The following is a 26,230-nucleotide window of genomic DNA, read 5'->3' on the forward strand; positions in this document are numbered from 1 at the left end:
AGGAAGCATCTTTTTGAATATCTGAGTCGTAAAGTTTTTATAGCATTTTTATTGGTCCGTACATTTTCTTACAATGGGCAAATAAATAACAATATCAAACAGTCATTTTGTCATATTTACAAGCGCATTTACATAAATTAATCTAACATATGTTTCCCGAGTCGGTCTTATTCGAGAGGTTCGATAATTATGTTCAGAAAAAATCTGGTAAAATTAACGAAAGTATTTCCGATGTTTAATAGAATTACATAAACAAAACTATTCCCAGGGCAATATTAAAGTTCGATGTTCTGAATTATGTAAGGTACCATTATTGCGTCACATCATTAGTAAAAGTAACAAAGAAGAATGGTACAAATCGATCTAGAACATAAATGGATCAATGAATAGACACTAGACATATTTTGTAACCTGTTTCTTCAGTAGCTCCTATTTATTTATATATTATGTAAAACTATTATTTTAGGTATACTGTTTTTGAAGACACAGTTTTACAACGAAAACAGTTAAACAAGTATTTTAAACTGTACATGCACATGAAATTCCGGATTTATTTAGGTGATTAATGTACAAAAGTAAATTATGTCAAGATATAAAAGTCTTAAAACGCGACTAAAAACTACTAGTGTAACTTTGAAACCATGACCAGTGTTAAGTCGTTGTTGTGTCTGTGTATCGTGTCTGTTTGTTTCGTTGGAATTGCTTCCGAAGAGTATGTACCGAGAATTTATAAAATCGATTTCAAGAAACACGAATCTTAATTTAATTTTTTGTTTGTCCTAATTAATGTTACTGAGAAAAATTGAATTTTTTACACGTGATTCAGATAATTAACGTTCAACATAACATTAGTTATCTGAACACTTTGCTCAGCATTCATAAACTATTCATTTAATGAGAGAAATTTTTTTCAAGGTATACCTACCTGTATACATGTACATGTATGTATGTATATTTTTTCAGTGTGGTTGTAGCAGTCACAACTTTCGACGATGAAGAGCCGGAACAGGAGTATGTTGTTGAACAAGAGGAACCAGTGAATCCCTTCAAAAATGTAAATTTCGCAAACGTACCACAATACAAATACAAACCACCAAACAATCAAGTGCACTATGTGAGACCTATGCAAAAACCTCCTCAAATCAATTACAAACCAGTTCAGGGATATAGGAGATTACCGAACAAAGCCGAAGAAAGGAAAATCAAATTTGTTAAAATGATTAAGAAGAAGAAAAAGAAAAAGTACAAAAAATTGAAAAAATACTTGAAGAATTGTGGCTATCCAAACCACTTCAAGTTCAAAGCTACTAAACACGCAGATGACGAAGGAGATGAATATGATACTGTTAAAATCGGATTCATGAACGACGATCATTATTACAGGAGAATGATGCGAAGGGATGACAAGGGAAACGTCACCAAAACAGATGAGAAAGAGAAAAACTCATCAGAGGAAGGAGACGATGAGGACGATGAAGACGACGATGTTATTTTCGAAGAACTGGAGGACGAACTGGAAGACAAAAAACCATCCCCAATTCCAATGTTCCATCCATTAATGCCCAGGCCATATTTTCCAATGAATCCAATGATGCCTCATCAGTTTCCTAGACCTATGTTCCCTCCAGGTCCTCCTCCGCCTCCTCCTCCTCCACCCGGTTTTTCCATGTATAGACCCAGATATCCCCCTCCTAAGCCCCTGGGTCCTGCACCAATTATGAGACATCCTAATCTTCCACTGCCTCATCTTCCTCCACAAATGCCCCATACTCATCAGCAAATGCCGCTTCCTCATGCACAAATGGTTCCTCATACACAAATGGTACATCTTCCTCCACACATGGTGCCTTTCGGCCCTCCAAGAGTTTTACCCAGGCCAACAACATGGAAGAATCAGCTGAAAAAAAGAATACCTTTGACCAACCCCGATTTGGTTAGCGAGGAAACTATTGTGGAAGAAAAAATTAAGGACAATAAGGTCCGTAAACCTGTCGTAAGAATTAGACCTGTACAAAGAGCGCAGTTTGAAGTAAGAAACTCTACAGATGAACTCACTACGATAACAACTTCTCCAAAAACTATTTACATTACTACCTCCGCTCCTCTTGGCTACGGACTAGACAAATCTTCCAATTCCAAATATGAAACGTTTAAATTCTCTTACGGTTTCTCTCCAAGTCACACTGCTTTCAGCAATCCGAATACTTACAATATTAAATATAGCCAACCAGATTATTCGATGTTTGGAACTTACGAATCGACGACGACCATGAAACCTACAGAACCTGAAAAGGTTGTGACAGTGACGCCCGTCTCCGTTTGGGAGGGTCAACCCATTTTTGCCGCAGAAACCACTACAACAACTAGAACCGTCTCCAATAACACCAGGAAGATGCACCTGCGGAGAATGCAAAAACCGGACGATAGAAAGGATACAGAAGAAGAAACCACACATAGTTGGGTTCCGTTGAGAATCAAGCCTACATCTAAGATGTCTTCTAGATTTAAGAAAAGCGAAAATTTCGTTACTTATCCCACCGTCGATCGACAACAAGTAAGTCAAATTTTTACATCGTGTATTGGAATGTATTCAAAGAGCGGTAAATGCTTCTTTAATGTTTAATATTTGTATCGTAGGTTAAACCCCTGTTGCCACGACCCCAAGAAACGGGTTCCAACATGGAGACGCAGCACGAGAACTCGGACATAATTACGGCCAAATATCCGTTGGACGACATCAACAACTTGCACTTGAACATGCACAATCCGAACAACGATTCGAGGCCGTTCAAACCGTCGAAAGAGTTAAAGCCGTTCATCATAACGAAAGAGAACATGAATCAGTTTGGTTTCAGTAAGAGGATGGTGTATTTCAACGTTGCCGAGGGGATTAAAAAAAATGATAATGATAAATTAGGGGACATTCCACGAGATAATTCGGGTGTTGGAAATGTGTCGCAGTACGTGACGGAAAGTCCGAGCCGAACTAAGCCGGTGTAACGTGATAAGAAGGACCACTAAATCCAAATGCACCTTCGGCTTCTTTATTTATCGGTTTTCGGTTTCAATTATCATAATTACTATGGAAATATGGTGTCCGGTTACCATGGGAGGATGGGAATGGTGCATTTTGAATATGTATCCACATGTAAATATGGATACAAGGCATTGGGATGGGGATGGAAATGTTGGCTAATTAATCTCTTAAGTATAGACTTAGTGTGACGCTGCATTTATTTCTTGTCACAACAGACATTCCTACATAATTTTAAATAAAACATATCCGTTACCTGTTTATGTAAATAATTATTTATTTTAATATTTATTATATTATTATTTTACTGATGTAGTTACTGTAGCCAATTTAACCCATTTGATTTTATTTATAAATAACGTAATAATAACATGTTAGAAATTGTACAACAAATCTAATACTTGTAGACTGAACGATTACAATAATTAATAAAATAATTTATGCGTGTAATATGTTTCAATCGAATTGCACCAACTTGAAATAGATAATTGCTGGAGTTTACAATTCATGCAATTTTTATATAATAATATGCAATACTTGGTGAATTGTGGACAAAGAAAGTGCGTAAAATAATTGTGTTTACTTTATTGTTTGAAATAGTTTATTTTTGTTTTTGTTCCCCAGGAAAATTATTCGAGATGGTCCATTGAAACTGGTCCAAAATGGATTTAGAAAGTGGTTAGTACAAAGAAATGAAAATGTAACTACCGCGTAATAAATTTATGCCACTGATTATGTAATTCTTATGTGAATTGAATCTGTTGAACTAATTTAAATTTACAAGAGATGGTTTTGTCAGATTTGAACAAGACGTAATTTCCCAAAAAGAATGTAGAGTAGAATATATTGTATGTATTAATAATAAACTTTTACCATGAGAATGCAGCAACAAAAATAGCATCAAACTCGCCTTTGATTAATATACATATCGTTGTTAAAATTTAACTTTTTTTATTTTTAATATTTTATTTCTAGTTTTATATTTTGAAAATAATAAATTACTATTTAATTCATAGTTGTAGCTATAATTAAAATGATTTAAACAACAATTAATAGTTTCACTAATTACAATTAAAAGAGGAAATTCACAATCATCGAATAATGGACTTAATTCATTAATTGGTACTTTTTCTATGAAAGTGGTGGTAATATTGTACTGTGTTTCAATTTGCAGTTTCAATGTTCGATAATATTTTAAAATATGCAATAAAACAAGAACGTAACTGTAGTAAATAATTTATTATAAATATAATTAAAAAATGCAGTCTTAAAATCCTGATTATAAAATAAATACATAATATAGTGTCAAGTAACTGTTTAAGTTCGATAAATAACTTTGGCTGTTATTTACATTCAATAAATAATAATTTACAATAAATAAAACATGACATAGAGTAGTTTAACTACCCGAGTGGAGAATTAGTAAATAAATATTATTTCATAATTATTTTTTGTTCTGTCCTGCATTGGTGTTTTGCGCTGTTGGTTGGTAGGGCAGATTGGCATAGAAATTGTCGACGGTGGTTGCCTTATCGCCGCCGTCTGGGTACTCCTGGGACACGGGACATAAGCAGGGCACGAGTTGAACGTTGCGGATGCCCGTAGGTGTGAACTGCGCCTGAAGAGGCACCTGAACCGGGACGGTGGGCACAGGGTACTGCTGATTCACATCTGTCTCCGCCACCGAGTACAAAGTCGGACCCTGAAGTAGCCGTTTGTGGTAGTAGTACTGCGGTTGCGACGGACTACTGAAAATGAATCAATCAATCGATCACACATCACTTCCTCACTTTAGAAAGAAATAATTGTCTGCTCGAAAATAATGATATCTAAAAAATCCTGGAAAATTACATATAAAAGTATACATCGACGATTCTAAAAGTTAATTATAATAATTGTCGGTTTGAACCATCACAACCCTATCATTTCTGAACCATTAAAGAAGATTGTATTGTTTTAGACCGCCATTAGGTCAATTACGCAATTTACATAACCACAATACACAACAGTATCATTATCGGCAATCAAAATAAGTTTTACTACTTACGATTGTGATGAGCCCCAGAAAAAGGCCGATGCGTACGATGACAAGGCGATTACCGCACTCAAAAGAGCCTGCAATAACACACAAATTATTAGAGCATCTTGTTTTATGTTAGTAATGAATTTTTCGATATTGTAACGTGAAAATACAATCTCAATGGATTCTTCTTAATCCATGAAATCAGGAGACAAAAAAATTGTGTTCAAGTTTTTAAAGGAAATACCGGAAACTAAAACCGTCGCATAACGAATTCATATTAATTTATATTAAAGCCACACACAAACAAGTTTTCGGTTTCTTTGAGGTGTCGCATCATTTCCTCCAAATGTTAATTTTATAAAAATCATAATTTTTATACCACTAGTTTTTCATACCATGCTACGGTTAATTGTTGTGATGTAATAAACGGTTAATTAGAGCTTGTTAGTCGAATTTAATAATTGCATGGTTTCTGAACAATTTAAAGAAATGCACTTCCGAAATCATTAATTGTATGATTGTTTTACTTTCGACAATGAGAAATTGTAGTTTGTTCCTGTTTATGTGTATTACTGATTATTGTTATGTAATTCTTCCGAAATTTTTTTAAATTATTTGATTAATAAATGATAATAAATGTAAGTCGAAAAAAAAATGTGACTTACCACTATTCTTCCGCAACCGATCATCGTTTTAGGCACAAAGTTTTCGTGGAAAATAGAAATAAGAACAAACAACACCTTCCACACACGGTGATCACAAAAGAATGTAATAAAGTGGCGCCGATAGAGGTTTTTATATAATCTTCCGATGGACCAGCCCTACTCTACCCTACCCTTAGCCCTTGGTCACCTTAGGTTGACCACAATCACGGGAAGCAGGGCCGGACAAAGACACTCTTTGGCTCATTCACCTCGACGTTCCGTCCTGCCATTGGTCCGGGCCGAAATCTAATGACTTAATGAGATATCGATGAAATGCCACCGGCATTTTTCTATCGTTCTGACCCATTTATGCTAAATGCCCATCTTATCTATATCAAAGAATGCAATTTAGAATTTATTTTTCATTTTTTCTTTTTTTTTAAATAATGCATATAATGAAATAAAATAAACAACCGGTATTCGTAAATTCTTTGATTAAACATTGAGTTTCAGAATTTCTATGAATATTTAATATAAATTTTCGAAAAAATCTTTAAAATTTGGATAATTATTATAAATTATAAATGTATAGGATTATAATAAACTATTTCTAATATCTCAAATGCAGATACATTTAAGAAATAAATTTTAAACATCGCATTTTGCACAAACTACTTTGAATGCGTGCATCTTGGTGTAGAATTTAATAGAAGATAAACATTTGAAAGAAAGTCAAGATATCCAGTTGTAAATTTCGTCGAATGACTCATAAATTAATTAAAAATAAAAAGTTATATTTTGACCGGCAATTAAAAACAATATTAAACATGTCCGTGGGATCAGTTTGTCGGACAATAAATAAAGGTAAAAAAGGTCCGTGGGCCGAATGGATGGAACGCTCTCCGATATTTTAATGAATATCGGGAATTTATTAAATTAATATACATGTCAACTAATCTGAGATAAGGCGCTTTTTAAATAATTAGACTTTCAGAACTGCCCAGCTTATTATCATACCGGAGCCGAGTAGAAAAAACGCGTTGCTTCTTTCGGGATGTCAATATTATTGGGTCAATGAATTCTCTTCTCTATAAGCACACTTTGTCTCCGAATGCGTTTACTTTAATCTCAGTAAATAATTTCTTCATTCATGGAATGTGATCATTTACATACGGGCACAGGTCTTTTTATTTAATTAACACAATCATTTTTATTTCGATTCCGAATAAATTGGCCCTTAATACGTTATTTGTTTTTGGTATTGGTCCATCACTACAATTCACTCAAATTCTTGTGTGGCATGAGCACAATAAACAAAATTGACCACTTTTTTGGTATAATTATTTCAGTTGAATCACGTAAGCGAGGAATCCGATTTCATGTCAGTGTTTTATTTAATTTATAAGTCGAACCTGTTATTTATGTTCCGGGACACGTAATCGAATTTACCCTCTTTTATTTACATATCGTAGAATTATTTTAATTGGATGTTCCCTTTTCAACGTATTGAATTTATACATTTGGTCGTTTAATTACATACGACCGTGCTTTTGTTTTATCAGATGGATGCGTGCGTGAGAATATTCAATATTGGGAGTTGATTTATTATTACGTATTCGAAAATCAAACGGACGAACCCTTTATTATATGTATTAAAACCACGTCGTCCGATCTTCTATAACATAATTATCTGAGTGAGTGTAAATTAGTATTACTATTTTTTTTTTTCGAAAATCGATATGTCGATTCAGATGATGATTAATCATTTCGATTGATACATATTTTCGAACCCGGTCCTGTTATGTGTTCGTTTCTCATTAGATGATGCCGTGTGTTGAAAATTATTGCCTATTATTAGATATGATTGCCGTAAAGGCAGCTCCCAGCGGGTGGATTACTGTTTTAGTTTTTCTTGCGTTATTTGAGAACAAACACGACCGTAAATAAATGCAGGTCAGGCATCGTGACATGATTTATGTACCATTGAACATTTTATATATTCACTTATTTTTCTTATTGTACACTTTTTAAATAGTTTATACACGTTTTGGCATTTTTAATGCATATAGAAACATCTCAAATGTTACAATAATAGATCTATTAAAATATTTCAAAGACGTTTTAAATTTTAACGTTCAGATCATCCATAAAAGGTGTGGATAATAAAGATTAAGGTTTACTCGAAAAGCAATTAAGTAATCGAACGTGTTACTCACATACTCTAGGCCGTTTCGATATTATTTCTTGCTTTTTTTAATGGAAAGATATAATTTAGAAAAAATTCCCGATAAATTTAAGTGGGCGCATTATGTAAATCGGGCACGCCGAATGTGTGTACTTACCCTATCGGGTTTTGATAGATCTTTACCGCTATCTACTAGATTTATCTAAGAGAACAGTGTCGATATTCTGGTAGTACCAACAGAAAGAAATTGTTATCTAAATAAAACATTTGTGTAGTAATGTTTTACCAATGTACTCCGAAAGGGTAGCAACTTTACGTCAATTTTTTATCGAAGGAAATAATTTTAAAATAATCATTTCAGTACATTAAATCTTAAATTATAAATTTTTCTGCTTTTCGGCATTGACGTATCGTAAATTATTAATTATATCAATTATAACTAAACTAAATACTAAATTAAAATTATAAAATTAAAAAAATATAGTCCCAAATAAAAAAATATTGCATCGGCCGGGAATCGAACCCGGGCCGCCCGCGTGGCAGGCGAGCATTCTACCACTGAACCACCGATGCTTTTTAAAGTAAATGATTTTCTCCGTTAACTATGTTTACTTTATATGTTTAATTAATATTTAATTAAAAATAATAAATTTGAAACAAAAAGTTTTCAATAAAAAATTTCAAAACTCTTGAAGAAAGTATATCGATAACAGATTTTATATTAATATATATAATTAATGATGTATGTGTTGCCTATCCATAAGGTGTTTTCAATAAAACACCAAATAAAGTTATGTACAATTTATTGAATTCACATTTTCCAGAGCTGGATTATAAAAGCAATTAATCATAATTGAATCGCCTCTTTCCGTCGAATCGAAAACCGTAGGCGGCGGCATTTTTCGCGTCCACCAGCGCAGGATTGCGATGTTTATAGAAGCTGCCGTGCGAATGAGCCGCCCTCGATGATCCCGTCTCCTGGCCCCTCGGATAAAACGCTTCGAACGTCCCTTTCGGCGGCAGAACCGAACTCACCTCCGCGTCGTTCGGATCGTACGCTCCACCAATCACTACCACAGCCAAAATCAGCAATGTACAGATGTTCAGCATCGTTCATTCAATTTATCACGTGACAAAAAACGGGATTCAAGTCCGATTTGTCGTCGAGAAGAGCGAGTTTCCGCACCAACGTGGACAAACTGAGGACTTTCACTCTTATGCAATTGGGTGCGGTTCAACTTGAAAGGCACGGCGACCAAACCGAACGTGTCAGTTCACACACACTCTTCTATATGTTTATTAAATATCAAAATAAAAAAATTGAATAAATTGTAATCAATTAACTTTTATTTATGTGTAACTAACAAAAATAATTTATCACAATTTGTACTAAAAATAATTTTCATTTTACATGCACTCGGAATTATCTTCCAAATCAACAGTTTTTCTCTTCTTAAAAGTCTTGGGTTTCCCCTTCATTTCCGCAATCTTCCTCTTTTTCGATTCCTTCTTTTTCTCGTGTCTTTTAATTTTCTTCTTTGCAAACATTTCGGGATCGGTGACTGCCAGTTGGGTCCTAGCCCGTTTCCTTTCGGCCCGTTTCACAGACAGCGTCTGTTGTAAATTGCTAAGTGTTTTCGTGTACTCCTCCATCCCAAATTTTTTCTTCAATAAATTTGCCACTTCTTTGGCCAATTGGCGAAGTGGCGCGTTCTTTTCTTCAGTCGTTATCATTTCCCGTACCAAAGGTGCGAGCAAATGGTGCACAACTGGACGGATATTGTCGAGTTCTAGAGCTGTAGTAACGCCCGCGATCCACTTGAATACTTCGTTTCTTAACACTGTGTTTGAGGCGTTCTCTACTATTTCGCTGTTGACGATTTTTCGCATACGTTTCGTAAGCCAAACGAGGTTTATTTTCTGGTCGTGTTCTTGATCTTTAATACGAACTTTTTGTAAAACTCGAGCTATGAATACTAAATTTTTAATAACTTGTTCCGCCAAATCGCTTTTTACACCTCCCGGCATAAGTTGATCACACAGGTCTAAAGTTAAAGATTTAACCGAATTGATTGGATCTTTACACAGGTATCCTTCATTCAGACTTTCATTATTAGCCAATAAATTGGCCAACTGATCAATATCCATTGTAGACAGGACGAAACCCAAAAATTGTGCAGCTGCCAGTCTGACCCAATCGTGAGGATATGCCAACATTTTCTGTGTATGGATAGCTAGATTTTCAATGTCGTCCTTTCTTTTCAAAAAGGACGGACATTGTGAACAAATCTTCAGTAATAACTGATATACTTGGAAAAGATGATGGTCATTGACTCTTTGGTGTTCCTCCGTATCTTTATCTTCTTTAGGTTTATTAATTTTTACGAATTTACCCACTGATTCGTCCAGTCCAAACTGCTTCATTATCAACGGCATAAGACCATTTAATCGAGATTCGAAGTCTTCTTTTTCTACGGTAACAAAAAATCCACACAGCTGAGCTGCCAATCGTCGATGACCCGTCTGTAAGAACATACATGTATCAAATTTTCTGAGAAACAAATTACTTTGTAAATTACTTACATGTTTCTCACTTAACCAAACAGATACTATTTCAAATAAAGGTTGCCGTTCTGGCTTGGGCAATTTGCTTAACATCGAAATTATACAATTTGCAATTTTTTTGCGACACTCGGGTACCTCATCGTTTACAAGTCGAGCCCCCAAAGTTACCAGCAACATGCCTGAATGATCTTTCAAAATACCCTAAAAGAAAATACAATACAAATTATCATACTTAACAATAACTAACGGACATACAATTGGAAATGAATGTATCAATGTCTGGACCATCTCGATCGCTGATTCCCGACCATATTGCATTTCGTAGCTCATCTGAGAAACATAAAAGCCTAAATGCGTCTCGAGTCTGGATCCCATGGGATAATCCATCAGAAACTGATGAAAAACCATCCGTGCTTGCGATCTGACATGATCCAACTCCGAAGTAATGCTCAACTCCGCCACTTTACTCATCACTTCGTGGATTTCAGGAACTATCAGCTTCCGAGCGATTATCGCTTTTAGAAGATTGAAAGCGGTGGCCTGGCGATTGTGATCATGCATGTCTTGTTCCGCATACAAGAGCAATGCTTTTAATTGCTTGGTATCTACAGTGTAGTGTTTGACATCTCGGACCAAGACAGACATTGCCTTAAAAGTTGCAACAACTAAATCGAAGTTGTCACCTTTGCTCAGACCTGCTGCGGCGTATTTATGTAAGATACCAAACATTTCCTTTGCGATTATTTTGACGTTCTCTTTCATTGATGGCAAATCGTATTTCAATAACCAACTCAAACATTGTAACGTCAATGTACACAACTGAAAGTAAAATAATTTAGATATATTGTTTCTAACGAAATGGAGGGTATATATTTACCTTAACATGTTTTGATTTCAAACATTTGACAAAAATGCTAACAAAAGGATCAACAAACGATTTATATTGTTCATCTTTGATTTTCTCACGTTTCAACATAGAAAAACAGAGTCTAAGGCCAAATTCAACAATCAAATGTGCGTTTACCGACGAAGAAGACTTTACGCTGTTTTCCCTGAAGGCCGTTCGACTTTTCGGCATTTCAGGGATGATTAAACAATCTTCTCGCGTTCGTTGTTTGAGTTCGCGCTCCTTTTCTGTTAGTTTTGGTTTCTTTGCTGGTGCTAATTGTGGAATCCTCTCCGAAGCAGTGCCATAAGCGAATTTGAGTAAAGACTCCAAAGAAATAAAAGTATTGTCCACAAGTCCCAAAGAAATGTACCTTAAAGATTCTTGGGCTTTGTGGACGGTTTTAAAAGAATGTGTAGTTTCTAATACATTTTTTATTGGAAGGATCAAATCCATCAAACATTTTTCTGTTATAAATTGTGCCAAAATTTGGAAGGTATCGAAACTTTTAGTCGATTTTGCTTCTGAGGTTTTGACGACAATTTTAGACACTTCCTTTTCTTCCGCTAGTTGTCCGAACAAATCTGCTTTACATAACTGGAAAGAATAAATATAAAAATTCCTTAGATATAAATATTAAAATTTATACTCACATCAACCACTGTCAGAAGAACTTTATCAATATCAGTTGGTTCATAATATTCCTTAAGACAACTCAAAACTCCGTGCGTGGTAAAAACCAGAACGTGAGCATGGAATCCTCTGGACAAAAGAGGTGCCATTTCTCCTAATAGTATAGATAAATATTTTGGTCCTAATGTTGTCATGATTTTTTGCAGAGTTTCTCTTGCCACTCTTCTCACGCTCTCCATTTGGGACTTCAGAAATGTACATAGTTTCATAAACACCCTAGTAAAAAATCCATTAAAATGTGAAGGAGACAATTGATTGCTATTTACTCACCCAGGTAAATTAATCTCCATGATTTGCTTTGGCAACCTTTGCAACAATTTTACAACAGCCAAAGAAATGGGTACCCTCAATAAGTCCTCCTCTTCCCTTTCAAAACCAGTTTTCTTACGATTCACTTTATGAGAGCTATCGTGTTGAGTTAAAAACGCCAAAGATTTATGGAGTTGTGGCAGTAAAACCATCTGAATCGTTTGTATAACCCTCGTGGCTGTAGATTTGCACAAAACTGTAATTTTTTCATATGGTTTCGCATTTTGTTCTCCCTCCTCTTCATCTTCTTGATCTTGAATAGTTCCCTCTTCAATCATCAATTCTTCATCAATATCTGATTCTTCATTTTCAACGTTTGTTTCGCTTGCCTTAATACCGGTAATTTCTTCTTGCTCCAACTTTGTTTCAACGTTTACTTCGTCCGTTTTTATTTCGGAAGTTTCTTCCTGCCTCGATTTATCTTTCGATTCTTCAATATGTCCTTTTGTTAAATCAAAATGAAACGAGTCTAAAATGGCAACAGTCAACCTCACTAACTGCTTTTGATATTCGATCTTTCCCCTTAATTTGTTCAAGTAGAACTTTAGTAAACCCTCATATTGATGCCAGGGTAAAATCCTGCAAACTGTTCCTATTGCCTCAATCGCAGCGTCAATAATACTGTTTTTGCCCGCGAATTTCTCTGAGCATAGATAAAACGTTGCAAGTGGTAAAATAAATTGCGTTAAACTTCTGGGATTCTGCGATACAACTTGTTCTTTTGTAATTTGACAGAAACGAAGTAATGCTCTTGCATGTCTGTGAATTTGTAAATGTGTCAAGTTTTCGAACATATCTACTTCCAAATCTGCTTTATTGGTGTATTTATTCAAATCTCTAAGAATAAAATGACTGTTCGGACATTCTCTGGATAAATGACCTAATAAAGATATGCAGAGATAGCGATAATCATCATTTTTGCTTTTAAATCCGGCCCTAATTGCATTAAAAATGGTATCGTTCAAAATGTACTCCACCTCTTTAGGGTGCGAGTGCTGTTTAATCAAAACTGGACATAACGTTTTCAGCAAATGTGAAGAGTTTTCTCTTAAGGATAAGTCTCTTTCATTTTTCACCAGAAACAAACTGTTATAAATTAGAAGAATTCCTAAACTTAGATCAATTTCGTTTGATTCAATGTATGATTGTACCTCCAGGAAAGCATTGTGTCTTTTCTCAAAATCAGGTTGATCTATCCACTTCGCATCCCATGAGTTCAAATCTTCGATTAAATGAACCGACGTTTTCAGTTTTTCGTTGTCACACTTACTAGTTATAATTCTAAGAACGTTGATTAAAATTTTACGACAAGAGGGAAAAGATATATCTCCAAACAACGGAGATATTTGTTTTAAATGTACACTTGGGTCAGAAATGTTATTGACTAGATTCTTGATGGTGTTGAGAAATTGTTGCAGTACTTCTTCACCTGAATTGCTCTTCTTCAACACAACAGGCAGCAATAAACGTAGTATTGTGTCGCTAATATCAGCTTCCCAAACCAGTTCAGATATTCTTGATAAAATGAATAGTTCTCTTGTATTTAAGCTTTTGTTCTTGCCTTCTAATTTCCTCTTGATGATTTGCAAGATTATCGGAACGTGAGGCAGTAAAATACAACTTCCGTAATTCAATTTGTCGTTCTGTGAAATTCTATCTAGGATATTTTGCGCAACGGGAAGTAAATGCTCCACGGGTATTTGGTTTTCCATATCCTCTTCATCTGGCTGCAAACTTAACAGTTTCTCCACCATTTCTAAAATTGTATTCACCACTGAACCGTGACTTTTAACATTGACCAAAAGATTTACGACATGCGGTAAAATAAACTGCGTTTCATTATTTTCTTCGTGCTTTACTAACAATGAGAAATATCTAGGATTTGATCCCCATTGACAAATTAATTTGAGCAAAGCAGTTGGACTATGAATACCTTCGATGTTTAATTTTTCCAAGTAAGGCCAAACAAAAACATCAAAAATGGCATTAATTTGTTGACTAGTCCATGGAAATCTGTCGAAGTGTTCAAAAAATCTTTCAATCAGTTTTATTGACGTGGCCCTCGCGGTTTTCAACATTGAAAAGTAGCCGACGTGCACTTCGGTAAATTTGTCGAATGCGGATTTCACAAACGATCCTATTGTCATAATTATATTTAAAAGAAAATTTAGAGTTTCATTTCCCATTAATCCACCGAATTGTTCTAAAACAACGTTCAGCAGATTTAAAGTACTTTGAAGTCGTTTGGGTGGAATGAACTTCTCCAATTCCACATTCTTGACAATAGAACTACACATCTCTTGTGGATCTTCTTTCAAGTATTGCAAATAATTCCTGAAAGACTTTTGCACGAAATTCAACATTTCGTTTTCTTGGCAGCCAGCCAAAAATCTGAACACAAGATTTCTTCTGTGTTGTCCTGAAGCTTTGCCTCCAGTTCTCAAACCAGTTTTAACGTGCATTTTACTAAACACAATCTGCATGACTATTGGAACCAGATTTTCTCTGTGTTCAGTCAAAACTACGGTGCTATCTTTGTCAATTCTAAAAGCAGTAATTTCGCTCTTGAAATTTTTCTCGTCTATTAAATTATACAAGTTTTCTTTGTATGGTGTTAAATATTTAAATTTGTAGGTCATTATGCAGTCAAGGGCGGCTTTTTGCACTTCCGCGTTATGGTGTTGCAATAGTTCAAAGTAAAGTTTATACAAATCCGGTTCTCTATACATTGACTTAGGGCTTTTCACTTTTGAAAAAACTGTTAACATATGCAGTAAAGATTTTAAATTGGTTCTGGCGTTCCCTTTCGTTTTCGTATTCTTAATTTCGTCTGAATTTTCTTCGATTTCTTCTTCAACTTCGACTTTCGCGTTTTGTTTAATGCTACACGTAAGTCCCAATTCCGCATTCGACTTAGAATATTCTTTTTCGATAAAATTTAATAACAATTCAGCAACGTCTCGAGTTTTAGCTTCGGCAATATCAGCAAACTCGGTCATAGATTTCCACAGTAATAATCGATGATTAATAAAATCCGGTTTAGATATTATTTTCTGAGAGTCTTGATATAAGTCTCCCAAAAAGTCACACTTCGTTTGAATAACATCAATGGTATTGACCACCTGTTGCTCGTCGATGTTCTGATTAACAGATTTCAATTCATTTCCGAAAATTTGCCAAAACGTGTTTATTTCCAAACCATGAGCGTGTGTCTCGACCATTTTAGATATCGGATCCCACAAAAGCTGGAAATTCATGTAACTGCAACCACATAAGTATCTTAAAGGTATGGTCTTAAATTCGGTTTGGTTGCACATGATCATCTGTGGTTTACCAAAATTCAATTTTTCCAAAGCCAGAAGCTGATCTCTATAAGTATCAACTTGGGGATCAATCGATTCGGTTCGGTAACAAAGTGAAAACACTTTGAAATCTTCTACTGGAACCTCTGGATCATCTGAATGTTTCAATTTGAATTCGGGAATTGCTTCAAAGAAAGTGTAGATGTGAGTTGTTAATAATCTCATCTGAAAGTACTCAAGTTAATTTAATATAAATTGGATAACACTAATTATTAATTACCTCATGATATGGTGAATTGAAGTTGACTTCCATATGTTTATTGATTTTTTGCAATATACCAAGATTAATAACATTTTTTTCATCCTTTAAGATTGCTATAAGCAAACTTAAACATTTTAAAACACCAATTTGCGATAATTCTGTAACTATTGGTAATAAAATATCAAGATTCTCTTCAATGTTGTCAATTAAATATAAGCTCTTTCCAAAATGCCCTGAACACTCCAAAGTGATTTGAAGTAGAAATGTCACTTTCTTTAACTGACTCTTATCTTCCATATTTATTTTAATTTTTTTGATTAACAACTTTAAATTATTGTCCAGTATATTCATTATGTTGTTGGTTTCTGTACTGTTTACTATGTGTGGTAAACAAACCAATGAACAAAAATAATTGTCAAAGTTCTCCAATAACTTATCAATATCTTCAATATTGATATTTTTTTCTAAGAATTCAAATACTTTATTATTGGTAACTTTGGTACCAAAATCTAAAGAATATGGTTTCCAATTCAAATATTCAATGCCATTTTCACATAGTTTAGATTTTTTTAAGCACAATTTTGTTAAAACATGAAAACAATCATCATCAAAATTATTACTCAAACAAAACTTGAGGAAAAACGGTAAAATATTCAAATCAAATGACAAACAGTCATTTACATTGTCCACATAATATAACAGCAACTTTCTGTTGTTTATTGACAGAACTTTTCTTATTATACTGGAATTGTGTTCTTGTGGTAATTTTATATTCTTACACAAAACCAATGAAATGCTGATTTGTACAATAATTTTCATTGTGGATTCAGGAAATTCATTGTCTAGCAATGTTACTAGTAATTGCACAACTGGGACCACATTTTGCAATAATTTACCATTTTTATATTCAATAGTTTGGCCCAAAAGTTTCAATAATTGTTCTAGGTTTTCAGAAAGTCTCCCTTCTTTTGACCTGATGTATTGTGTATTCAATTTCTCAATTTGTGCCAAAAATGTAGTCCATAATAGCTCAGTCTTTTGATAATGTATATTCAATACTATATTTTTAATAACTTGTTCCAATATTTCAAACAGAATATTTGTAGGTAATTTTTCATCAGATAATGACTCAAGTAGAAATGGTAACATTGTTGTTGCTGTACTATGAAATTGCCCATCAATTCCATGAATAACTTCAAATAGTAACATTCCACAACCAACAACTCCCTAAAAGAGGACAAAATAAAGTAAATTTTTACACATTAATGATACACTAATACTCACATCATTTTGGTTTTTTACAGCTTTTAATAACAAATTTAAAAATCCTCTTTTGTCCTTAACTTTCCTAGCAACAAACGCGAAACTTTCAGCAGCAAAATTATTAACATAATCAGGCTGGGAATCTGACAGCAGAGGTAGCAAAGCCACAAACACTGAATTGATATCCTTTATTAAGGGTCTCCATAATATTTTAAACAAATATGCCAAACATGTAAAAGTATATTCTAATTGATCTGTGTCTTTCGTATGTAAAAGTTCTATGAGCACTTCCAAAAATTTTGGATAATAAACATAAAAGTCTTTTTGCAAATCTTTTGCAACTGCCACTGTGATACTAAAAATTAAATAATAAATATATATTAAAATTTACAATTTTATACAAAAACTTACTCTAATAATGGCTGAATGTATAAAGGATCTTTTAATTTTAGATGTTTAAGTAAAGTTTCAATTATGTGTTCTTGACAGTTAATTAAAAGGGGTAATGTTATAGCATTTCGAGGTTTGATTTCTCTACAAAAAATTGTATAGCCCTCGGTTAAATTTAAGACACTCCATTTCTCAATTGCACGATAAAAATAACATTCATTTTCTTCCGATTCAGTTTCATATTCATGTTCCACGCGGTGGAAAACGTCAACATCAATGTTAGCGATTCTTTCCGAAAACGGTTGAAACTGCAAACGAAAACGGTGAAATATATCAAATTTGTTGAATAGTTTGTCACTTTACCTTGAATGTGTTCTCATTTTTATGCCGGGCCGATTTATTCTTCATTTTTTATAACATTCACAATATAAACATAACTCTGTAACCTAAAAACTCACTGTCACCTTTCACGTGCGAAACATAACATAACCCTAAAAATCCACAGTATCGCAAACACTAGTATTTAAAAACAGTAATATTTAATAAATATAGATTTCTATTGATACATATACTGCTCTCTATACTTCAAACTTTAAACTATTAATATATAATCAGTGTAATTGTCCATATTTAGAAAAGGAATCTGTAAAATATAAGACTATATTTTTTCATGGTTTGACGTATATATACTAGAGGGCGCTAACGGATCGCAAAATTTAATTTTGATTAATAATTGAAATTCATTTAAAAAATTTTTAAACGAAAATTTGATTAATTTTTTTTCGTTTTAATTATTAAATCCAGTAATTTTCAAAGTAATATAGGAATATATATATAGATATATAAGTCGTAAAATTTGTTTAAAAATTTATTTAACAGAAACTAAAAATTATTTATATACTAAATTAAGAATATGAGTCGTTTCTCTTATTTGAAACTGAGTCTTTCTAAAATTAAGCAAATATAAATTATATAATAAATTTAATTTACTTATAAAGTCTCCATCACTCTTAAGGAGGCCTTAAGATTGATAGTCTCAAATTACATAAATAAACAAATTATGAATGAAAATTAATTTTATTTTTTTTGTATTCATTTATAATTTTGTATGTTTGTAGAAGATTTCTGTAAAAATCTAAATATATCCTGAAAGTGCATGTTGTTATAGATCGAGTTTCAATAATTTTCTTCGTAGTTTTCCGTTGTCTAGGAAATTTAAGGTTTATTACTCAATTTTACATTAATATAAATTCAAAATAATTATAAAATCAGAGAGTGGGAGACATGCTATATGAGGATGTTGTTTTGGGAGAGAGCGGATTGTTTCTCTGAAAGTGCGGTGGGGTCATTAGTTTATTCAGGTGATTGCATTTTATGTATTATATAATTTTGTCATTTGTGAAGTGAATTAGTGCTTCTGTTTGTTTAGTGTATCGGCTTTTTTATAAATTAATTAAAATTAATTGTTTGGAGCGGTAATGTGTATGTTTTTAATATATATATATATACATTATAATTTTCAAATTTACATTCGCTGTTACACATACTAAATGTAGCGTGTTAACACAAGCGTAAAACATTTAAAATATAACATGTATACAGGTCTTATTTATTCATGGGTATTTTTAATTTTAATATTATGTATTTAGTTTCTACGATATTAACAGCCAATCACGATTTTATAGTATTAGTATAAATAGAAAGTTACATAAATGTTTGATTATTAAAATGGAAAATGCAAATCATAATCAAAAAAGGGAAATTCTCACGTAGCACTCAAAACTTAACCGGAATGTGAAAAGAAACGCGCAATCGCTTCGTAATTGTCAGACGTTTCCATTTTAATCCGGTAACAAGAAAGTTGTTATGAAATTGAATTTGTTTAAATATTTAAAAACCGCCAAATCGGGTTCAGGAAACTATCATAGCGGACAATGAAATTATTATTCTTACATCTACTCTCTTTGTGACCTCGTTAAATTTCAAAGTCAAGTGTTACATAATGGCTCTTCTCCAAATAAAAACCGTATTTAGTAGGTTAAACTGCAAATTGCATCATATGTTTAAAAAGGGAAAGTGGCGAAAAAACGACCGATATTACCCGTTTAAAACACGCCGAGAGATTCGTATACTTCCGCAGAAGGTGAAAGTTTGTATGGATGCAGGTTTTATGTTTTAAATCGGTCTTTTAAAACTGCTTCAAAGAATGCGATCAAATTTATTTTTTTCATCCGTGCGTCGCCGCACCGTGCCAGACTTATTGTTAACATTCGTAACGACGAACATAACAATAGATCGAAATTTTTATACGATTTGACACAAAATATGATAAATAATCATAACATTAGACATAAAGTCGGACCTTTTTCGGAAGTCGATAACAATATATCACCGGACTAAATGGTTTTTATTCCTTTATAAAACAACATTGTGTTCGGTGCTAAAATGCTTTCGGTGTAGAGGCTATGAATTACAGTTTTTCCAAGGAAAGTCGTTGCTTAAAGTGGACCCAAAGGATGGCTAAACGACCAGGCGCCGCAAAATTCGTTTAGTTCGGTCTACATCTCTGTTGGGAATTTAAGCTGGAACTAATTATAACCCTGTAATTAGTCTTAACAAAGAAATTCTCTAATTCCGAATTAATTGATAATTAAATTTATTGTATCAAAAACAAATTTGGTTTTAGATATGTACTTGGTAGTAGCATTGATAGCAATAATCCTCGGACTCTTAGCATATTTGGATACGCGAAAACCAAAGAACTTTCCACCCGGACCAAAATGGTTACCTCTAATTGGATCCGGATTGGAGATAATGAAAGAGAGAAAACGCGCCGGACATTTATTCAAGGCCACCGCTGAAATGGCTGAGAAATACGGTCCAGTTTTAGGATTAAAGTTTGGCAAGGATAAACTAGTCGTTGTTTATGGCACTGAGGCCGTTAAGGAGTTTCTCTCATCGGAGGATCTTGCAGGAAGACCGTACGATGAGTTTTACAGAATGAGGACCTTCAATAAAAGGAGAGGTGCGAATTAACATGTGTGTTTTTCTTATTCTTGTATATGTTATGGTTTTAGGCATCCTTCTGGTGGACCAAAACTTTTGGCAAGAGCAACGAAGATTTATGCTACGTCAATTGAAAGAATTTGGTTTTGGAAGGAAGAGCATGTCTTCTTTAATAGAAGAAGAGGCGGCTCACATGGTGGAATATTTAAGGGAAACAATCCGTAACAACGACTCGAACATTTTCAATATGGAAATGATTTTCAACGTTCCAATCCTCAATACCCTGTGGAAAATGATTGCAGGAACACGTTACCACCCCGATGACAAAGAACTTGGTAAAATTATGAATATTATGGCCCAATTATTCGCTGCTGTCGATATGAGTGGTGGATTGTTCAGTCACTTCCCAATTTTAAAATATATCGCACCAGATATGTCCGGATATAATTTGATGGTGCAATTACATAAGGAAGTTTACGCTGTAATTAGGAGAGTGCTGGAAGAACACAAAGCGACTCATAATCCGGACGACCCGAGGGATTTAATGGATGTTTATCTGACTGTTTTGAATGAGAAAGATAAGGGCAAAAGTTTTTCAGAAGAACAGTTGATGGCAGTGTGTTTGGATATGTTTATGGCAGGTTCTGAGACAACCAGTAATTCTTGTACCTTTGGTATTCAGTATTTAATATTGTATCCGGAAGTCCAGGAAAAAGCAAGAGAGGAGATCGATAGGGTTGTTGGTAAGAATAGATGTGTGACGCTTGACGATAGGCCGAAGTAAGTTTCAGACAGTTGCAAAGAGGACATTGTAATATATGTCATTATTTATATTTACAGCTTACCATATTTAGAATGTGTTGTTCTGGAAACACTGAGAATGTTTTCAGGAAGAGTTTTTACCGTTCCGCACAGAGCATTGAGAGACACGTATTTACATGGATATTTTATTCCAAAGGTGAACCATATTATTAAAAATTGTGAATCTACAGTTAACATTTCACGAATGCTGACAGTTTTCATATACTTAATATCTCGATTTGTACCATGAAACCAGTTAACAATGTATGTAATTGTATTTTCAGGATGTTCAGGTAATTGCAAACCTTCACGGATGTATGATGAAGCCTGAAAACGGGTTCAAGGATCCGGAAGTTTTCATACCTGAAAGATACATGAAGGATGGAAAGATCACCATGCCTGAAACATACTTACCATTCGGAATGGGCAAACATAGATGTATGGGAGAGACTTTGGCGAGGGCGAATGTGTTTTTGTTTTTGGGAACGATGTTGCAGAATTTTGTGTTTAGTACGGTGCCCGGAAGTCCTCCCGACATGAAAATGACAGACGGTGTGACGCCGGCGTTAAGACACTATAAGGCGAAGATTATTCCTAGAGTTTGATTGAGTAAAGCTGTTTATTTATTGAGTGTTTTTGATTTTATCACTTCTGTGTTGTTATTTTTAATAAAATCTGTTTATTTTGTAACTTCTGAGTTTTTATTTCAAATGAATAATCTTGAAAAAGTGTGACGAAAAAAAGAGTATTATAAAACACAATTGATTTTTAAAAAATGAGGCAATTATGTCCAACATAAGAATATTTTATTTATAGATAGTTAACATTACAAACATATCGAATAATATTTTATATACACAGTCAACCAACAAAATAAAATTTTCAATTACACAACAAAATATCAACGGTCTTTCATAAAATGGCACCCATAAAAGAAACAATTAAGCAATTATTTCAAAAGAAAAACTAAAAACTATTTAAATCATCATAACAAAGATGTTATTCGAAATAAATGCTTAATAAAACATAAACAACAACTGCATTTAATACAAAATACACTGATCTAAACATATTATCATTTTACACAGTGTTTGGAGTGTTATTTATTTATTTATTTACACGTGAATCATAAACTGAATGTGAAACATACAAATGTGTGTATGTTGTTGCTATAGCATTGGATATGTACTAACTATACAATATTTGTGATGGATAAATCTTCCGAAGGTTATTATGAAATGAAAGCATTTTAATATCTAGCATTTAGCAGAATTCTAGAAAAAATATATGTATAGTTGTTTTTAACTATAGAATTTAATAGTTAGCCATGTGTTTAGTGTATAATATTTTTGTGGTGTATTTTAAACATCGAGATTACACAATATTAAATTTATACATCGACTAGTTAATAGTTATTGTAGTTGTTTAATGATATTTTGTTTAAATTCAAAATACAGCACAAAGAGAGATTCTAATTTGAATATTATTGTTATCTAAAATATGGATGGTTACTTTTTCACCAATTCCTTTATTTTCATTATTTCAGTCGTTATTTTTTACCAAGCAAATGAATGAATTCAATAAACGATATATTGTCATAGTTTAACACACATATTAGGCAGAAACAATCAACAGTTACATTTAACAGAAATTTCTTAATCGTCTAAAGATTTAAGCACTTTTATATAATGTGATATACTCTTACAATATTTACAATTTGACTGTCGTTTCAACTAAAATGTTTGTACAATCTGTAAAACATGGTGGTCCCTGTATAAGTATATCAAAATACACTAATCAACAAATAAAATTTCATAATTCTAACGCTTTATCTTACATTTGATTTACATTCAGTCTCAAATTTTAAATTTAGCAACTCTTCCGAACAGGGAACAATAAAAAAACATGCTTGAGTATTTATTTAATACAGTAGTAACTGTACAATAGATCTTATTTGTAATTTGTTGTTAATTTTTCCAGCATGAAAATTGTCATTTTAAGTAAAAAAACTTATAACAAAGAGAAAATTATTTGATCAAAATAATGATGATATTAGTGAATTGTTTCAACAATATTGTTGGTTTTAAGACACACACCTACATTTCTAAATCGACAGCTTTGAAATGAAACTGAAACAAACATATTTTCTCATAAATTAGTTTGTTTTCGTATCTTTTCGTTGGACACAAATAAATAAAATTAATTAGTTAGTCCCTGAAAACAAGACCGCGTTTGCAAATTGAAATTGTGTCGTTCAAAAGCAGTAAACAACATATAAAAATCTGTCCGATGTATCTGTATTTGAAATAGACATAGACAATTTCGGATTTACAAAATTAGGTCAATCTCACGCTGTTCTGGCTCTTAGGACTGAATAAATTAACGACAACTGAATCTGAATTAAAGTATTTATTTATTTTTTCGACAAACACCGAAAACAAGTTGCACAACGCGAAAAATTGTTTCGGAATGTTTAAAAATGTGAAAATTGAACGGGAAATAACGGAATTAAGGCTGGGAATTAAAATTCTTGGCGAGGCAGAAAAACTGCCTGTTTTTCTCATTTATTTATGCAAATTTAATCTGGTTTTGTGTCTGGCGAATGCTGACAGTTTGTAATTTTCGTAAGTATTTTTTTTTATGAAAGGAGAAGGATTAGATTATGAGGAATATACACGTCAATTATTTTTACTGCGCATTCGGCATATTTCAAAATATGTTTAATTCTTAATTAACTTTTTAAAATGTGAATCGTTTTTATTCAGTTGAAAGAAGCGGAACGCGACATAACAACAGAGAGCGCTATTTACACAAATATACAAATAATACTTGGGTGTCAACAGTCGGACGCCGACGCCGACGCCGACACCGACGGCTTGGCCGCATTCGTTCCTCCATCTCTTACGCGGATCGTCGAGGCGGCCGAATAATCCGAATATCACAGTGTTTTCGCTGATGAGCGGTCGGGCATGTAGCGATGACGGATGTGGGGATAGAACAGGGAGGCCGTTGGTCACCTTGCTGCTATCTCGTCTTGAATGTGGATCTGAAATCGATCGTTCAACCGGTCAATGATGCGATAATTTGGCCTTCACAATTAAACTTAATTGTTGCTGTTCCCTCACGGGAACAAGAGAGAAATTAAATCTAAATGAGAATCGGCGTTTGGCGGGTGTGACAGTATGTACAACGAGGCATTTTTCTATCACCGAGGGAACAATATGTGTAAATCCGTGTGCACATAATTTAATCATAAAACAGCTGGGGGCGATTACATAAGACCCTGATCCCATAATATTTGTGGCTAAGTCAAAGTTATGACATTGATAAACTTGAGCTCTGAGGTTAACACTTTGATCAGGGTTTAGTCACTAATAGGGTTCAAAAACATCGAGGGTCGCCTTCGGGACATCCGGTTTTGCCTCAAACAGATAACATATCAAACGCACACATTTATCCCTCAACCGAAAATTACAATTCTAATTGTTTGATATATTTTGAAAATCATTTGCCACAATTTTCAATTTAGACGCAAGGGTTCGTTAATTAATGCGGAATTAGTGCATACTATTTCATAGTTCATCAAGTTTTCGTAATTGCAAGTCAACTATTTCATTCGCCAATTAGTTTGTTAGCAGAAACTTGAACGTTGCAACTCGACCAATTATCCAACCAACTTCCAGGTATTCACAAACCAATTTTGAACTTATATTTTTAGATTATTTTATTAAAAAATAAACCCAATTAGCTTTCGAACAAGTTGAAATACAAACGAATTATTTAATTTGATTCATTGTAAATTCGACCAGCTTGGTCTAATTAGTTGATCAATGATCGCATACCTACATACGTGGACAATTACACATGATATGTTAGATCCCGAATATGCACTTACTAATTATCCTGATCCAAGGATTATCCTGTTCCACACATTACACTAACAATTTACAACGTTCCCAACCCATTTGTCATGACTCTAAACTAGAATATTTGATCAGTTTGTAACGTTTTGTGAGACTTACCTCGCTGAGAATCGCCCAATTGTCGCTCTCGCTGTGCACGTGCAGCCGTAACGCCTGAACTTTGCCTATGGTCTCGTCCGGCGTGCCGGTGGCTATTCCCGGATTCTCGAATTTCCCTGGAAAGCACAATGAAACTCCATTAGATCTCCATTGTCCGATGCCGTTTCGGTTTCATGTTAGAGTTTGTGCAATTAGAACATTTATATTGAGTTTCGTTTCAAGTTGACGATGCGAAAGACATGAAACAATCGTGTGGTAGACGGCAAGGGTGGATTATCTTCTTGCCTTTGTTTGTGAATCGTAAGGTGTACATTTAAAAGCCTGTATAAATTTTAATAAGCGCACTGTTTGTTCAGATAAAAGGGGAGAAGTGTTTGTGGTAGATTATATAAATATTTTCGCTTCGGTTACCTTTAAATTTACCTGAAGGCAATAAAACCTAGTCAGAATTGTGTTTAAAGGACTAAAGAAATTTTCTTGTTTTTTAAACTGTAAAACATATTAAATGTAAAGATACAGTAAGAATATTCCATTTTGTTGGCATTAAATAAGTATACGAGTATTTCTGACACGTACAAATATAATAATACATGTATGATGCACCCTCAATGTATGATGCAAAACAAACATACTATTGATTTTGTGATTTATTTACTGGCGATGAAAAACACGGCGAATGGAGAAATTGCTAAAAATTTTACTTGTATATGTCAATAAATTTGAACAGTGATGGAATTATCTCTGGCAAATTGGACGAGTAAACAAGGACGAATTTTTCGTCGCCATGTAAAATTCCTTTTTAAAAGCACGATACGCTTTTTTATGTTTGTTTTTAATGTGCAATG

General features: G+C 33.6%; 6 protein-coding genes and 1 non-coding gene across 7 annotated transcripts in view; 2 read left to right on the forward strand and 5 right to left on the reverse strand.

The window, feature by feature from the left end:
• Positions 1-641: 641 nt before the first annotated feature.
• LOC109595212 (uncharacterized) lies at positions 642-3,432 on the forward strand. Its single transcript, XM_020010517.2, has 3 exons — positions 642-712; positions 964-2,554; positions 2,638-3,432. The coding sequence occupies exons 1-3, from the start codon at positions 642-644 to the stop codon at positions 2,998-3,000; spliced, it is 2,025 nt and encodes a 674-aa protein (XP_019866076.2). The 3' UTR covers positions 3,001-3,432.
• An 862-nt stretch (positions 3,433-4,294) lies between these two features.
• Positions 4,295-5,804, reverse strand: LOC109595211 (uncharacterized). The gene is made up of 3 exons (XM_020010516.2): positions 5,723-5,804; positions 5,082-5,149; positions 4,295-4,782 (listed from the first exon to the last, which is right to left on the reverse strand). The coding sequence occupies exons 1-3, from the start codon at positions 5,744-5,746 to the stop codon at positions 4,479-4,481; spliced, it is 396 nt and encodes a 131-aa protein (XP_019866075.1). The 5' UTR covers positions 5,747-5,804; the 3' UTR covers positions 4,295-4,478.
• A 2,584-nt stretch (positions 5,805-8,388) lies between these two features.
• On the reverse strand, positions 8,389-8,459 carry Trnag-gcc (transfer RNA glycine (anticodon GCC)). The gene has a single exon. It is a non-coding gene; the product is annotated as a tRNA-Gly (tRNA).
• Positions 8,460-8,672: 213 nt separating this feature from the next.
• LOC109595216 (uncharacterized) lies at positions 8,673-9,131 on the reverse strand. The gene has a single exon (XM_020010522.2). It carries the CDS (start codon positions 8,994-8,996, stop codon positions 8,730-8,732), a length of 267 nt encoding a protein of 88 aa, XP_019866081.1. The 5' UTR covers positions 8,997-9,131; the 3' UTR covers positions 8,673-8,729.
• Positions 9,132-9,211: 80 nt separating this feature from the next.
• LOC109595234 (small subunit processome component 20 homolog) lies at positions 9,212-18,010 on the reverse strand. Its single transcript, XM_049962944.1, has 10 exons — positions 17,920-18,010; positions 17,578-17,864; positions 17,188-17,521; positions 15,922-17,130; positions 12,301-15,866; positions 11,991-12,246; positions 11,329-11,934; positions 10,707-11,270; positions 10,470-10,652; positions 9,212-10,409 (listed from the first exon to the last, which is right to left on the reverse strand). Exons 1-10 carry the CDS (start codon positions 17,962-17,964, stop codon positions 9,294-9,296), a joined length of 8,166 nt encoding a protein of 2,721 aa, XP_049818901.1. The 5' UTR covers positions 17,965-18,010; the 3' UTR covers positions 9,212-9,293.
• A 1,443-nt stretch (positions 18,011-19,453) lies between these two features.
• LOC109595197 (probable cytochrome P450 303a1) lies at positions 19,454-22,043 on the forward strand. Its single transcript, XM_020010502.1, has 4 exons — positions 19,454-20,581; positions 20,634-21,342; positions 21,403-21,520; positions 21,648-22,043. The coding sequence occupies exons 1-4, from the start codon at positions 20,245-20,247 to the stop codon at positions 21,966-21,968; spliced, it is 1,485 nt and encodes a 494-aa protein (XP_019866061.1). The 5' UTR covers positions 19,454-20,244; the 3' UTR covers positions 21,969-22,043.
• Positions 22,044-22,156: 113 nt separating this feature from the next.
• The window catches only part of LOC109595235 (alpha-1,3-mannosyl-glycoprotein 4-beta-N-acetylglucosaminyltransferase B), a 79,034-nt gene continuing 74,960 nt past the window's right edge, over positions 22,157-26,230 (reverse strand). The window contains exons 11-12 of the mRNA XM_020010548.2: positions 25,386-25,501; positions 22,157-24,409 (exon numbers count right to left, since the gene is read on the reverse strand). Of these exons, the coding sequence (XP_019866107.1) occupies positions 24,377-24,409; positions 25,386-25,501 (149 nt within the window). The 3' untranslated portion in view covers positions 22,157-24,376. The remainder of the gene's footprint in view (positions 24,410-25,385; positions 25,502-26,230) is intronic.

The sequence above is a fragment of the Aethina tumida genome, chromosome 2, assembly GCF_024364675.1.
Source record: "Aethina tumida isolate Nest 87 chromosome 2, icAetTumi1.1, whole genome shotgun sequence".
In the NCBI taxonomy this organism is placed as follows: domain Eukaryota; kingdom Metazoa; phylum Arthropoda; class Insecta; order Coleoptera; family Nitidulidae; genus Aethina; species Aethina tumida.